At 36.5% G+C, this 17070-nt stretch overlaps 1 protein-coding gene across 4 annotated transcripts in view; it reads left to right on the top strand.

The window, feature by feature from the left end:
• The window catches only part of LOC128228620 (DNA polymerase subunit gamma-1-like), a 57363-nt gene that overhangs the window by 36578 nt on the left and 3715 nt on the right, over positions 1 to 17070 (top strand). For all 4 annotated transcript variants that reach the window (XM_052940033.1, XM_052940032.1, XM_052940034.1 and 1 more), the window contains 13 exons: positions 2374 to 2629; positions 3075 to 3428; positions 3629 to 3727; positions 6000 to 6157; positions 7879 to 7932; positions 8998 to 9115; positions 9649 to 9784; positions 11211 to 11317; positions 12549 to 12688; positions 13938 to 14076; positions 14888 to 15027; positions 16375 to 16486; positions 16728 to 16845. In XM_052940033.1, the coding sequence (XP_052795993.1) occupies positions 2374 to 2629; positions 3075 to 3428; positions 3629 to 3727; positions 6000 to 6157; positions 7879 to 7932; positions 8998 to 9115; positions 9649 to 9784; positions 11211 to 11317; positions 12549 to 12688; positions 13938 to 14076; positions 14888 to 15027; positions 16375 to 16486; positions 16728 to 16845 (1931 nt within the window). The remainder of the gene's footprint in view (positions 1 to 2373; positions 2630 to 3074; positions 3429 to 3628; positions 3728 to 5999; positions 6158 to 7878; positions 7933 to 8997; positions 9116 to 9648; positions 9785 to 11210; positions 11318 to 12548; positions 12689 to 13937; positions 14077 to 14887; positions 15028 to 16374; positions 16487 to 16727; positions 16846 to 17070) is intronic.

Here is a 17070-nt window from a genome sequence, read left to right on the forward strand (position 1 = left end):
CTGTCTGTCTGTCGGTCGGTCGGTCGGTCGGTCGGAATACCAAATGGTTTCCGATCAATAACTTGAGAACGCTTTGACCCAGGGACCTCATACTTGGTAGGTGTATTGGTCATGACCAGCAGATGAACCCTATTGATTTTGAGGTCAGTGGGTCAAAGGTCAAGGTCAGTGTGACCTTTACATGAAAAACGGTTTCCGATCAATAACTTGAGAACGCTTTGACCCAGGGACCTCATACTTGGTAGGTGTATTGGTCATGACCAGCAGATGAACCCTATTGATTTTGAGGTCAGTGGGTCAAAGGTCAAGGTCAGTGTGACCTTAACATGAAAAACGGTTTCCGATCAATAACTTGAGAACGCTTTGACCCAGGGACCTCATACTAGGTAGGCTTATTGGTCATGACCAGCAGATGAACCCTATTGATTTTGAGGTCAGTGGGTCAAAGGTCAAGGTCAGTGTGACCTTTACATAAAAAACGGTTTCCGATCAATAACTTGAGAACGCTTTGACCCAGGGACCTCATACTTGGTAGGTGTATTGGTCATGACCAGCAGATGAACCCTATTGATTTTGAGGTCAGTGGGTCAAAGGTCAAGGTCAGTGTGACCTTAACATGAAAAACGGTTTCCGATCAATAACTTGAGAACGCTTTGACCCAGGGACCTCATACTAGGTAGGCTTATTGGTCATGACCAGCAGATGAACCCTATTGATTTTGAGGTCAGTGGGTCAAAGGTCAAGGTCAGTGTGACTGTAAGCTGAAAAAAGGTTTTCTGATTGTCCATATTTTTTTAATGCATGCACAGATGATTGGGATTGATGTATAAATGTTTGTATAGAAATGATTTTCTTTTATGTTACTATTTTAGTTGGGCATTTATTTGCCTTCTTAAGTTATCATAAGTAGATGACCTGCCTCATATGCATCCAATGACAAATCAGCTGTCATTTCAGTCCATGCATATTTCATTCAATTGTCCAAATATTTCTGGCAACTTGGCGCTCAGGGGGCATAATGTTTGACAAACATCTCTTGTTTATATTGGTTCCCACATTATATCGGAATTTATTTATTAATTTACAAAATTGGTCATACCTGCCGAATCGGGGTACCTGCATCAAACATGCTGATCCTTGCCCGCTCTTCAATAGTCATTCTAGCCATTTTTTCTTTTTTTCGAGTTGAAAATTCAACATGTGTTGCGTTAACATGAAAATTAGCGATTACTTCATAATCCTCATAATTCTCGTGCCAAAAAATCGGAAATCGTACCTATCGTCTCGCATGGCTAACCTCGACTATAAGGTGTGATTTTCTTTACAAAAATCGATAGAGTACTAGGCATAACGATGTAGTTTCAATTTTCAAGTCGATACATTGAGTAGTTTTCATTTTAATGAATTTTATTAAGTGGATGTTTAGAAATTTTGTTTAGTGTATACTTAATTCATTGGAATTTAAAATGTAGTTAGATGGCAATAAGAGGAAGTGCTTTACCAAAGAACCATAATACTGACGCCTTTTTGTTTTGTTATATCCCCTGAAACTCTCCTTATCTGATTGTTTTCGAAAATCAAAGTTTGTGTGCGCCATATCTTGGATATTTTTTGTTTTCAATATTGCTGCCTTTATTTCATTTGTTGAATTTGACTTCAAAATTTTATTCTCAAACCTACTTATATCTTTTCTTGTTATCTTTTTTCCAATTTGTATCATTATTCTACAACCATTCACCTTCTACCAGTACATTGTAGTACACTTTCTTCCTTTTCATGGAAAATAGGCATATGGGGAGCATTAATCGGTTTCAGCGATATTTCTGTTGCCTATGGCTACCAACATTCAGCAATGACCAATCTCCAAATAAGCAGACTTATCATTACTGGTCTTGTTTATTTTTAGCAATAATTCATGGAATAAGTCATAATGTTCCAGGAAAAATCTTTCTTTTCTTTTTTTAAGAAGTACTATCACTGTCCTTTGTCTAATACATTGTATATAACAGCTTGTGATTCTATTGACTGAAACACAAAGTATAACATTTAGCTACAAAGAGTAGAAGTGATATGTGTATGTGTTAGAAAGAGGAAACTGTGGCAACAGGGAAAATATTTCTTTAAAATCTGACACCATCAGGTGTGATCAAATCAATGTTGAGTTCCACACCCAAGGTTTTGTTTCAATCAAATGTTTCCTGCTTGGAATAAAAATGAATCTTTTGATAGAGAGACCATAATATATTGTATTCAGTAGTCAGGTGTAGTTTGGCCTGAAATAATTTGATATTATTATGTTAGGTTTGCTCAGATATCAGAAACCTTGATAATTACTATTAAACTCATTTCATTACTATGATAACTTTATTTCAGGTGGTACAAGGACTTATGCCAAAAGCCCACAGATGAGGACTGGAGCCCAGGGCCTAGCGGTTTGAGTCCACAAACCAGGGTTACACCCAAACTGCTGCGTCTGACCTGGGACGGGTTTCCCCTGCATTATGATGACACTCATGGCTGGGGGTACCTGGTGCCCGGTCGCCATGACAATCTGGTCACTGATGAGGAGAATAAAGCTCTCTTGGAGGGGAAACAACTGCCCAAAGAGCGAATGTTTCCTTACAGGCACGTTGTCATGAAGTTCTTTCTGGTGTGCTTAATATGAATCACTATAACCACTGAACAAATAGATGCTATGGCATTGCAAAAATATGTCAATATGTTCTGGAACATAATTTGGTCTGTCAAAAATTAGATAGATCTTAGGAGAATTTGACAGCTGGTATGATTTCCATATATTACAGACCTGATGTTGTGTTAATAAAGAGTATGATATTATTTCTGAAATATGACTTGCTTTATTTCCGGATATAGAATTGAATAATGTTCTGTGACAAAAGGGTAACAATTCAAAAAAGAACAATGAGAACATTTCAGAGAACTGATCAAAACTTAATTGATAAAGTTGAACATTTTTTTCATCAATTGGCACTCAATAGTGTTTTTTTACAAATATAGTACAAATATCTTTTCTTTCTTTTTTCATTTACCTACATTGTTTTCCTTACAGGGAGCTTTGCAAGATTCTCAACTTCCAGCCAGAAAACATTAATGAGCAAGAAGATGACACAGATGAGAGTCCACAATCATCAGGCCCCATAGAGGACCTCAATTCCTCTGCAGACTCTGTTTGGGCGGTGAATGACCTGGCTGACCTCGCCCCTGGGGTTGCCTCTGACTCTGTTTGGGCGGTGAACGACCTGGCTGACCCCTCTCCAAGGAATACCTCTGACACTGTTTGGGCATACGATGATGTGTCGGACAAGGCAGGGGATGAGTTTCGAATGGGCAAGCTGATCCAGGGGCTAGAGAAAAATCCCAGGGACAAGTTCCAGAAACTCATGGACCTGCAGGAACCACCTAAAAGAGTAAGATTTTTTACTATGTCGTAAATGATATTGAAAGTTTAACTATTAGATTAATCATAAACTTGACACCATCTTGAAATAGTTTGGAAAAGTCTAGTCACGGAGAGCTTTGTTATCGTTATGATCTTTGAACAGTTTTTGAAGCCATGCATTGTTGTTTTGTGTATTTGTTTCGAGACACATTCTATAGTCTATTGCAGCGCCGTATGGCGAAGACTCACTGTCCCAGCCATGTGGGAGATGGTCCCCATAACTCGGTCAACATACCGGGTTGCTGGTTCTTCAAAATACCACACAAGGTTTCCTCTTCTTCTGTGTATTAGTATTCTCTCCACAAAATAGTCTTATAATTTTAATCAGTTTTATTAGCTCGACTATTCGAAATAAAAGGAGGGCTATACTACTCGCCCCGGCGTTGGCATTCGGTTAAAGTTTTAGGGCAAGTTGGGATTTTCACTTATAAGTCCAATACCCTTTATTCAATTGACTAAATACTTCACACAGTTGTTCAGGACCATCACATAATGAGGTTAGATAACTCCATATTATCATTTATACAAATTATGGTCCCTGATTGACTATTAAACTTAGGTTAAAGTTTTAGGGCAGGTTGGGATATTTATTAATAACTACTATACCCTTCCTTCAATTGACTTAATACTTCACACAGTTGTTCAAGACCATCACACAATGAGGTTACATAACTCCATATTATCCTTAATACAAGTTATGGCCCCTGATTGACTTCGGTTGAAGTTTTAGGACAGGTTAAAGTTTTAGGGCAATTTGGGATTTTCACTTATAAGTCCAATACCCTTCATTCAATTGACTAAATACTTCACACAGTTGTTCAGGGCCATCACATAATGAGGTTAGATAACTCCATATTATCTTTTATACAAATTATGGCCCCTGATTGACTATTGAACATAGGTTAAAGTTTTAGGGCAGATTTGGATATTTATTGATAACTTCTATACCCACTATTCAATTGACTTAATACTTCACACCATTGTTCAGGACCATCACACAATAAGGTTACATAACTCTATAATATCCTTAATACAAGTTATGGCCCCTGATTGACTAAGGTTAAAGTTTTAGGGCAGGTTAAAGTTTTAGGGCAAGTTGGGATTTTAATAAAAAAAACTTCTATACCCTTCATTCAATGCACTTAATACTACGCAGAATTATTGAAGACCATCTTACAACAAAGAACATAACTCCATTGTAACCCTACATACAAATTATGGCCCTTGTATGATTTTTTTTTATTTTTTATGTTTTTTTTATTTCTTTTGAAAGGCACATTTTTATATTCTTGACCGCATTTTCATAAAGGGAAAACAAGTTATTTGAATGACTTGCGTAATTGTTTGGGCGGGCTGGTGGGAGGGCAGCGTCAAAGTCACCTTATGTATCAAATAATTTAAGCTAGGTTTGTCATAAAGAGACCAAACTTGGTATATAGGAAGAGTTTATAGAGACCTTTCCTGTAATTGTGTTTTGGCCCCCGAGAGTTATGGTCTAGGTCAAGGTCACTGTTGCTAAAATTAGAAATATGGTTAGTACTGAATAACTCAAGTAAGGGTTGACATAGTGTGACCAAACTTGGTATATAGGACAAGTTGATGCAGAGCTTTCATGGATTGCATTTTGGGCCCCTAGGGTCAGGGTCACTGTTTCTAAAAATAGATTACTGTTTCAGTTATGGTTGACATACTGTGACCAAACTTGATATGTAGGAAGAGTTTATGGATGACTTCCATAGGATTGTGTTTGGGGCCCTTAGGATCAAGGTCACTGTTGAACTGTTGAAACAGAATCTCTTCTGCCAATCATTAAAAACCTGGTTTTGTCACATCGCGATTCTTGCTCACTTTTTAATTTGATTGTTTTATTGCTTTTGACAGGCACATATTACATTGTTATTGTATTTACTTCTAAGTCAAAGTGGCTTAGTCGAGTGCGCTGTCTTACGACAGCTCTTGTTTTAAGTTTGTTTTATGAGTTGCAATCTGACCATTAAGTCTCTTCATGGATTTTTTTCTATTTCATATGTAGCACCAAAAGTATTTCTCCTACACTGATAAAACTTTATAGGAATGTTGGTCTGCATAGGAAGTTGTGCACCTGCGATTTGTTTGACATGGGTTCATTTAGTCTAACATAAGTTATTGCCATTGACTTGGTGAAAAAAAATAATGGTCTGAAAAATATTATGCTGCGTGTAGGTCTGAAAGTATTGCACCTACATTCATGACTCTACATAGGCATGTTGGTCGGCATGGGAAGTTGTACACCTGGGTTTTCTTTGACATTTCACTTATTCAGTTTTATAGCCCACATGCTCATGTTGATAATTCAAGAACATGACATTCAACCATTTCTGTATCAGACAGTCTCTGGAGGTATTCATCATATCTCTAGTGATATAGTTTATTGACCTAGTGTGTCAATTTTGGAGAATTGGCATCTGCTTAATAAGGTCTCTTGTTAAATATATAGTGACTTGGTTACTTTCATAGCCTTGCACAGTATTAACCCTGTGCATCATTTTGTGTACATCAGGATGGTGCAGAGAAGCGTGTGGGTAACCCACTGGCCAAGGACTACCTCATGCATATGGAGGATGGCACGCTGTCTACCCTCTCTGGCCCTGGGGCAAACATGGTTCTCCGCCTTGCCAAGACCTGTAGCTACTGGAAAAACAACCAGAAACGAATAGAGTGAGTGTTTTCTGGTTTTGCACGCTTTCATTATTTGCTCACCTGAGTGCACAGAGATCAAGGTGTCAAGGAAAAACGTTAGGCCTCTGTGTCTATTAGGGTAAGGAGATATTTGGTTTTCTATTGAAAGACCACATAAAGCTATGAGATTTAGGGGTGTTTTTTTAAAGTAGGAAAAACCCAATTAACCAGAAAATGTTAGTGCAGCCGGTATGCTCATTTTTCTTGTGTCCGGCCTGTCCGGACTTTCTCTTGTATGGACAGGTTTTAAAATAACTAGCCACATGTGTTCAACATATCAAAAAGAAGTGTACCTTGGAAGACCCATTGTCTTTACCTCTAAGGTCAAGGTCACACTTATTGTTCAACATATGAAGACAACATGTCACATTTCTTTCATTATCCACACATTTCATTGCTATTTTTTCCTCTTTCTAAACATACATGCCATATCCCCTGGCGGGGGGAAAAATCCCCCGAATTTTTTATCCATCCCCCGGTCTCTAAATGACCTTTGAATCACACCAGTACCTATTCGTGTGCATTCAGCACTGAAAGTGACAGCTCTTGGTTTCATCTGACTTTAGTGAAACTTGATCAGATTGATCGTCTTGGTGAATGAAGTTTTGATTAGGAACAAATGTGGATTGTCTTTGGTCATTTACTAGGTCATTAGGTCGAATCTTAGAAAAACTAATGCAACAGAGGCTTTTTCCATCTAAATAGCGCGAGCCCTGGTCAAGATGATTATATTGATGAAATCTTAAGTAACTATGAATATTGGACGTTTGAAGGTCTCAAGGTAAAATGATACAAATACTTCATTATAATTCCCCTGCAAAATTGAAGGGAAATATAATAGAGTTACCATACAGTCAGTTTATCTGTGTGTGTTTGTGATGCGGAACTCTTCAACAGTTTCTGACGTATTGCTATGAAACTTGGTACACACGATCATCATGAAGTGTACTACCGGTAGTGCTTTTTTCATTAATTAGGGCCATTTATTCAATAGTAAGTTTATACCAATTCTATTTTAGCTTGATTGTATAGAAAGCTAACACCTTATTTTAAACATTCCTGAGTCCACTTCCTCGCTCAAACTCACCAGAACTGAGTGGTGAGCAATATAGGGCCATCATGGCCCTTTTGATATGAAATAAGGTGATTTACAGTTACATAGCATTCATTGTGTGACAAGTAACTGACCGTCTGTTAATGGTATGCCATCTGAATTAACATGACTAATAATACCTATCGTGTGTTTCCGGTCCAGATAGAAAAGCCAACCCAAGGGTGAGCGTAAGCTGGTAACAAGGCTTGCCAATTACCTGCAATGCAGCATGCCCAAAGAATTTTTATCATGCATATATCTAAATTTATACATATTTGTAAAAATTGATATTTTGAAATATGCAGTTTTGTACATTTAACCAAAGAGCACATGCGACTATTGCTGATCTCATAGCACACACTAATTTTAGTTCATTGATGCCTTCAAAAAAGTCCTCTAAAATCATGTTTTTAAGATACTTTATTATTGTTTTGTGGTTCATTGTTGGAATGACTCATCTAGCATGTGAGAGTGCAAGATGGAATTTTCCATTACGTCCAATATCACTGGAAATGCCTATCCTGGTTGCTAGAAATTTGATACATGATACATCCAGTAATGATGTAAATATGCCTCAACACCTTGCATGACTACGCTGCTTTTTCAGGGGTCAGATGGCTGTGTGGCTGAAAGACGAGGAACTGCCGCACGAGATTCTCAGGTTATTATTTCCTTTATAAGGTAGTGTAACTGTAAACCGTAACTGCCCTGACAGAAAAAATGGGAGGCAAATAGAATTGCTATTCTCTGTTTGTACGTACACACATCGCTAAACTTTCATATAATTTATTCCTCCAACTTTCTTTTCTTATCTTTTTCTTGATTTGCCATTCATTTAGCATTAGTGGGACAAATATTTAATGAGGACACCAGGCATCAAAGTCAAACATTTTGGCTGATTGTGTGATGAAAGTCTTATTATTCCCCGCCAAATGGAAAGGTTTCAGGAGGGGGACATTCAGTCTATTTGTCTATAACATTTTTTCTGTCCAGTATCATATCTTGGTAGGCATTGGTAAAATAATGTCCTATCTTGGTTAAAATTTTCCTCTTGATGTTGGATCATGGGGTCAAAAACTAGGTCACTAGATCAAAATCTTTGGATCAAACTAGAGACTATTTGGTTCAATATTCATCAAGCTTAATCAGAATTTATGTCTAGGTAACATGTGATCAAAAGCTAGGTCACTAGGTCAAATCTTAGGAATGATTATCTGGAACCTTATCATTAGAAGCATATCTTGGTAGGGATTGGTTAGATTATGTTTGAAATAGGTCAGAATGTTCCCCTTGATCAAGTTCCAATGGATTTTAATAGTGGGTCACATGGGGTCAACAACTCTTTGGAACACGTATGGGGCATCCTATTTGGTTCACTATTCATCAAACATAATCATAATGTTTCCTTTGTGAACACTCTAGAGGCTATACTTTCTGGTCCAATCTTAATAAAACTAGGTTACTAGGTCAAATCTTAACGCCACACTAACAAATACAAACCATTGCAATCAAACTCATAACTCATATCCAATGTCCATAAGAATCCATCACTCTATATTGCATGTTTAGGTTAGAACATTTCAGTAACATTTGATTTCCATTCATTTGGAAAATAATTCATAGAGTAAATTTAGGGTCTAGTGAATGCCAATTAAAGGTCAAAGTTATAAATGTAAGTCAATGATTTGCAATGTGTGTATGTATATTGGTACATGTATGTATATAGGTCAGAAGACTATGTCGAGGGTAGCAGTTTAGGGGCCATAGTTCCTCGGATTATTCCTGCGGGCACTGTCACGCGGCGAGGGGTTGAATCAACGTGGCTCACTGCCAGCAATGCTTACGTGAGTTACAATTTTGATATAAAAACACAGTAGATTTGTTCAAGGAGTAAACTGTTTTTCTTGTTAAATAGTGTATTGATGCAAGAGTTTAAGGAGTTTTTTCATAAGATACTGTAAATAATTTCAATGAAAAAATAAAATTATAGTCAACTAAATGACATTCTTGTTCACTGCATACTGGGTCTGCCTTTTAAAATCTGAATTTGGTAAATTACAAATAATTTTCATAATTCAAAAATTTACATTTCTATTATAACCTCTTTAACAATGTTAAGCAAAGTTTTGCATTTAGGTCATTTAGAAATCGCATAACAGTCCATATATTGTTAAATGTGCACTTGTCAATATGTCAGAAATGATACCGATAAAGCCATCATTTTATTTTAATTGCATATTTCACAGGCAGCCACAAACAACCATTAATTACATTAAATATGGTAATTACCCTGTTCATGGTACAGAACTTAGGGTATTGAAGTAGTGCAATATTTGTATACATGTACAGATAAGTGAATATGCCTGGTCCACTACAGACTGACCGCATTGGAAGTGAATTGAAGGCAATGGTTCAATCCCCGCCTGGCTACTGTTTTGTTGGAGCTGATGTTGACTCACAGGAACTCTGGATCGGGGCTTTGCTGGGGGACTCTAACTTTGGAAACACACATGGTAAATATTTTATGCTCCCAAAGGTAGGCATATTTAATTTGCACCGTGCCTGTGCATCCGTCCGGTTTTCCTTGTCAGGGCTGTCAATTTGTCATGCAGGCAAGGATTTTGAAATTACTTGGCACCTCTGTTAAGTACATATAACAATGTGTTATATAACAATGTGTTGTTTTTAAGAACCATGACCCTACATTGAAGTTCAAGGTCACATACAGAGTATAGAGTGCTACTTATATGCACATAGAGTTGGTTGATCATGTCCTGGCTGTAACTTAGTCATGTAGGGAGGGATTTTAAAATTACTTGGCACATCTGTTTGGTACATAAAGACGAAATGCCACGTGCAAGACCCACATCCCCACTCAGAGGTCAAGGCTACACTTACAGGTTTATCATTATGAATATACAGTGTAGTTGATCATATCTGGGATGTTAATTTGTCATGCACTGTGGGAGTTTGAAAATAAATGGCACATGTGTTCAGTACATTCAGATGACGTGTTGGTGCAAGACTCACGTACCTACCTTAAAGGTCATGGCCAAACTTACAGGTTCAACATTATGAAATGCTACATATATGCATTTACAGTACAATTTGTTGTGTCAAGGTTTAAACTTTTTCATGCAGTGAGGGATTTTAGAATATATGTGTTCAGTACATGAAGGATATGTGTCATGCAATACTCACGACCCTACCTCAAAGTTCAAGGTCACATTTAGAATTTAATCATTATGGAATGCTGCATGTATGCATATATAGGTATAGTTGGTCTTGTCCAGGCTGTATGAGTATGTTTGTCATGCATGGAGGGATTGAAGGCATTTGCACATATTAGTTGCAAGACTCATATCCCTACCGCTTACTGTATCACTCCTCCAGACTTGACGTCAATCATCAAGTTGGCCTACATATGCCTTAAGTTTATGAATGTAGGCATATATGTATTTACATAATCCATTTTGAACTGGAGGCATTCAATATTTACTGTGACAACTCTTGTTTTAAGAAAAAACATGTGTAAGTTTATAGCCTTAGATTGTGTTGGTTGCAGCGGCAGACGAGATGTTATGGTCGTCGTACCAAAACTTTAATTTTGACCATACCTTTGTTAAAACAACTGACATGAAACTCTGTACAATTCCTAACTATGACAATATATGCACATGGCTCAAATTGCATAACTCTGCATAAAATATTTCTTCGGATTTGCCCCATGACCAACTGCGAAAAACTTAGTGTAAGTTAGTGGTGTTGGTTTTCCTATGCGGAAATATTGTAAAACGAAAATAAATTATACTGACAAGGATGTGTAAATTTTAAAATGCAGCTTATATCTTGTCAGAAAATATTGAAAACTATATTTCTTCATGGTCAAAAAAGAAATTGGTAAAACATGCTATAAATTGTACCCCTCTGTTCCCCCAGGATGTACAGCCTTGGGCTGGATGACTCTGCAAGGAACTAAGAAGGACGGCACTGACCTTCACAGTCGTGTAGCAGACACAGTTGGGATATCACGAGACCACGCCAAGGTCAGAACTACCTTATATATAATAGCTGGAATATTTAACACACAAATTTCATGACTTTTACAACAATATCAACAAATTGACTGTAATGTTGCTTTCTGATAAGATGCGGCTGAGAAATTACTAGTAAATTGGTTAAGTATGGTAAATATATGCTTGAAAAAATCATGGTTATATAATTACATTATAATGATTATTTTTAATGCTTCTTTTGATCCCGATGATTGAAATGGCATGGAAACGGTTAAGCTATTGTAGTTTGCAATACAAGGGGTGAAAAAGCGAAAAGGTTCTATTTTCTTCCATATTTAATGTCACTTAGAACCTTTTCGCATTCACCCCTCGATTATTTTATTTATAGGAGTAATGAAATGACAAGTTTTATCAGGTGGTTGATTGTCTAGCAAATAAAACGATAGCCGTTCGTAACCAGACACTTTTTCTCAAAGGTTTATTGTTATAATATGAAACCAAACCTTTTTTGATAGCTGTTTGTAGACTTGGTCCAAATTAAAGACATAGGAAAGTGAAAAAAAAATCAATATATCAAAACCGACACAAACATTTAGATTACAATCTAACAATAATTTCTGTTCTTGTATTAGTTATGAAAACATAGTCAGTCACAGACAATATTCGAGAAAAATAGGTTTTCAATAGAATTTTCCATTTTGTTCATTTTTTGCATCAAAATAAAACTACTTTTTACCTGAAAACTTCCAAGCATGCTTTCAGATGTCTAATAAGTAAAAGAGATTTTCCCAGTAATTATTTTTGTCCATTTATTTGTTCTTAAATTAAAACATATAATGTGCTGCTTAGGGTTCATCACCCCTGACCACATACATCTTCATTCCTTTATAATTTCTCCAAAATCTTATTCTAATACTGATTTTATCAATATCCAAATTTGAATACCTTAATGAAAATTTGGTTGGAAAAAAAAGAAAAGGGGTGCAACTCTATTTTTTAAACAATCTTTTCTGCGTTGGGTTGTCTTCATTTTTTATCTCAGAACAAACTTCAATGAAATTGAACAGAATGGAGTTCATATTATCGGTGAAAATTTTGGAAAAAAATAATATGATTGGACTTATTTATGCAAACTTACACTTCAACAAGATATGTCCTAAAGATGTTTTTATATGTTTAAAAAAAAAGTAGCAAATATCTCATTTATTGTGTTTAAAGATGTATATGTAAAGACCCACAAGATTGCTATTTTGTTTTCAAGGTGTTCAACTATGGTCGTATTTACGGAGCAGGGCAGACGTTTGCCGAGAAGTTGCTAATGCAGTTCAACCACCGCCTGACCCGGGCAGAGGCGAAGGATAAAGCTCAACTCATGTTCTCTACTACCAAGGGTAAAAGGAGGTACTGTTATGGTGTTGGCTGAATTTGGATTTCTTTAAAAAAAGCAAAGTTTTTCATGGCATATTTGTATATGTGTGTCGTTAACTCACGTAAGCACAAAGTGCTCAGCTTGAGCTATTGTGATAGGGTGATCATTTCTTGTCCACTCCATCTTGCAGTGACTAAGCATCTCTTTGTACAAACTTGCTTCTTTAAAAGTGTAATCAATCAATATTTTCAATTTTCATTAACATCATATTGAAATTATGATAGATACCAAAGGTCTATATAGGCCCAATTACTAGTGGCTATCTGTCAAAGAAGGCCTTTCGGAGGCATTTGTCAGGTTTCTGTGATAGCTCTTGTTTTTCGATTTATAAAAAAACATAATATTTTACCTGATATTTAAAGCACAAATAATGACCCTAGGATCAAAACTTACCTTGCAAGATCTGCCATTTGTTTTATATTATTAAAAGCTCTGTATATCCCATTTCGGATCACCTACTAACCAAGTTACACACATATATCACATCAACAACCTGTTTACATTGGTCAAGATGCCAACAGTATCTTGGAAATGATTCATTTATTCATCGAGAATCAGAAAAGAGACACCATTTTGGTATGATATTAAGACTGGTGACCCAATATGAAAAAATATGGGGTCACTGCATGACTAGTCCTGTGGCATTGTGACATTCATGTTGGAGGCATGATAAAGTCTTTTATAAGAATAAAGTGTTAATAGAAGATTTTTAAAATCCCCAACAAATAGCAAGAGCCATTACAGCCCCTATATTGTTTAAATAAAGTACTCTATGTGTATTTTTGCTTAAAATGGAGTCTTGACATGTTGGTTCTATGACAATGAATCCTTTGGCAGGTGATATTAATTTTGGTATTTGCTTTTTTCTTGTGGAGTTATGGCCCATTCATATACTAAACTACTGTAAGGCTTACACATGAACAGTCCAGCCAAAAACAATTGAGGATAATAATTATCAACTTCCCCAAATATAATCCCAGGTAGCTCCTGTGGCCAGTCTTATTTTCGCTTGTCATCCCAGTGCACAACTTTGTCCATATCTCATAACACCATCCATCACCAGGAGGGGAGCCATTATATTTTTGTGACAAATACCTGAGAATTTCATTTGGCAAGTTGATCTTGTACAATGATAGACTTTGGATATACAGCTTTTTTTCAGAATACATGCATATGCTGTACTATTATACCCACTGTTCATTGTATATTTCCATATTTTAGCAAGCGTGGGTGGATAGGGGGTAGTGAAAGTGCCATGTTCAACAAACTGGAGGCCATCGCCCAATCTGGGTACCCACAGACACCCGTTTTGGGCTGCCACATCAGCAAGTCTCTCGAACCTGACACTGTCTTTGGAGAGGTTAGAGCTCCTTTGATTTGGCATTTGACCGTACAACAAAACAACATTATATGAATATTTACACTAGTAAAACCCATTAGAGAATTAATTTATGCTTGATAAACAAAATTACATCAATAGAGTTTTTAACCCAAGAGAGGAGGCATATAGAAATCACACTGTCTGTCGGCAGTCTGTCTGTTAGTACCAAAGTGTCTCGTTGCAGCTGTATTTTATTCCATTTCATTCAAATTTTGGTTACATTAATTGGTGAATTGAGCCTGAAAGAGATTTCGTAGGATTAATTTGTGTCTCAAATGTTGTATCTTTATTTTGTTGTCACATCGAAATTTCATATAGCATTTGTGCTCTTACCGTAAAGGTCAAGGTCACACTAAGTGTCCAATGGAGGCAGATAGGGATTTCATAGTATGGTTATAATTTGTGTCTCACAGAATGTGTATCAAGAATAATTTTTATAGATGAAGAAGTTGTCTTCATGTCCGTAAGTCAGTGTCATATAAATTACCATCATATAAGAAACAGCTCTCACTCTTAAAAGGCTTAATCTTGCCTTACAAAATAATACAGTTAAATACAGTGGTACATATACACAAACTTGCTGTAATTTCTGCCTCGTCCTTTGGGCATGTTGCTATTGAATTTAGTTTAAGATCAATGTGAATTACGGTACCAAGATCATTAATGCTATAACTGGAAATAGGATTGATTTGGTTTCAAAATAGTGGCATTAAGTGCTTTAATGTTCTTGAGTATATCAAAATTGAAAGAATATTGTTAAGAAATAAGCATCTTTATGATTCTATTTCAGTTTATGACATCCCGTATCAACTGGGTGGTACAGAGCTCGGCAGTAGACTATCTGCATCTGATGCTTGTTTCCATGCAGTGGTTGTTTGAGGAATACGGTATCAATGGACGCTTTGCCATCTCCATACATGATGAAGTCAGGTAGTAATGAAGTCAGGTAATAGGTAACAGTAAGGTTAAGTCTCTAGTGCCAGTTAAAACCATTATTATGATCCAATATTTTTAACCATGTTTTCATGTTAAAAAGATGAAGATATGGCTGGCCTGTTGGTTGTTAGACATTTGTTTCCGCCAAATAACTTTAAGCGTTGATGCAATGTGATAAAACTTAGTGTGGAGGTAGCTTATGTGAAGAGCTGGATTGGGATTGCTTTTAAGGGGGATGTGGGGTTAAGGTCACTGTTACTCAAAATAGAAATTTGGTTCCAACCAATAACTTTATTTTGATTGATGGAAAGTGAATCAACTTGAAGTGTAGGAAGCTTATGGAAGAGCTAGCTTAGGATTGCTTTCGAGGGGTTTGAGGTCAAAGTCATTGTTACTTAAAACAGAAAAATGGATTCTGCCAAAACCTTAAGTAAGGATTGATGGATAGAGAGGAAATTTAGTGTAAATAGCTAGCTTTTGACTGCTTTTGATGGGGATGGAGGGTCAAGGTCATGAAACTTGATATGAATGTGGCAGCTAAACTATACACATAAGACACTCCACTACTTATAGTTATGTTCAGTTAAGTCTCTTGTTTATAAAAGTAAAGAGAAAGGCTGCTGCTTTTTTCTTACTCATACTAGAAAATAATTTGCTGAATTCAAATTGAAAAACCTGGTTTTGTCGCATTGCGGCATCTCAAGTTTTTACTGGCATCATATTATAATCATCCTGTCAGTCATTCATTCCTCAGTTTTCTGGAGGTGACATACAGGTATTTCTTATGGGGTATATATTGCAGTGTCTTTAAGATTGATTTTAGGGTTTAGCAAAATCTTGTGCAGACAGACAATAACTTAAGTATTTTTTAACTAATGTTGATAAACCTTTGACAGTGTTTTGGGGCATAATGTCTTGTTATACTTTGATTGTAGGGTATATCTTATAATTACTATTCAGTATCTGCCCCTTTCAGTAACAGCTCCTTAACATTTAAACGTAAGATGTTTTTGTCGTGTGCAGACAATAACTTAATAGTACCTGTATTCTTATTCTAATCATGATGAAATATGGTGACAGTGTTTGCGTGCGTAATGTCTCAGTCAAGTTTGATAGACAGGTAAATGACATATGTAACTCCAGAGTTATGCCCCTTTTACATAAAAAAATAGTAGGCTTAAGACTAATGCAGATGATAGCCAATCTGTTTATTATCCAATCATGAGGAAATTTGGTGACAATGTTAGTGAGCAAAATTTCATGTATGATTTTGGGGTCAACTCAGTATCTCAATTAATCTCTCCAGGTACGTTAATCTAACACATGTTTGTATGTTCTTAGGTACCTTGTTGTGGAGGAGGATCGGCATCGAGCAGCCCTTGCCCTTCAGATTACCAACCTTCTCACACGCTCCATGTTCGCTCACAGTCTTGGCATGAATGACCTTCCTCTGGTATGCTAGTAGTGTTTATAAGTTCTTGCATCATTGTTTAATGGGTAATTTATTCAATGTGAGATCATAACAAATGTACATGACTTTGACTGTTATCATATGACTTTGATAGTTGTTATGTGAGGTGTAGGAATGTAAATATAACTGAAGTTTAGAAGTAGGGGAGAAATAATACACCTGTCTACATAAGGTTTCTGTATTTGTGAGCTCTAAGGTTGAATACTATTTTACCTGGTTTCAGTCGGTAGCATTCTTCAGTGCAGTGGACATTGACCGGTGCTTGCGTAAAGAGGTTGTGATGGATTGTGTGACCCCGTCCAACCCCCATGGCCTACACATGGGATACCAGATACCAATGGGTACTGTACTGTTCTGGTATTATGTTGTTACCAGACATAACCATGTGTAAATCAATGCATCCTGACACTGTTTGACTTATTCTGTCTCCCTGTATATTGACATTCACTAAAATGTTTAAAAATAAGTTGATAATGAATGATCTATTTAATGATTAATGATTTTAATTGGTTCATGCAATCATAATCACACCATTATGAAGTCAATTGTTCAAGTAGGAATGCACA

The sequence above is a fragment of the Mya arenaria genome, chromosome 3 (assembly GCF_026914265.1).
Source record: "Mya arenaria isolate MELC-2E11 chromosome 3, ASM2691426v1".
Lineage (NCBI taxonomy): Eukaryota > Metazoa > Mollusca > Bivalvia > Myida > Myidae > Mya > Mya arenaria.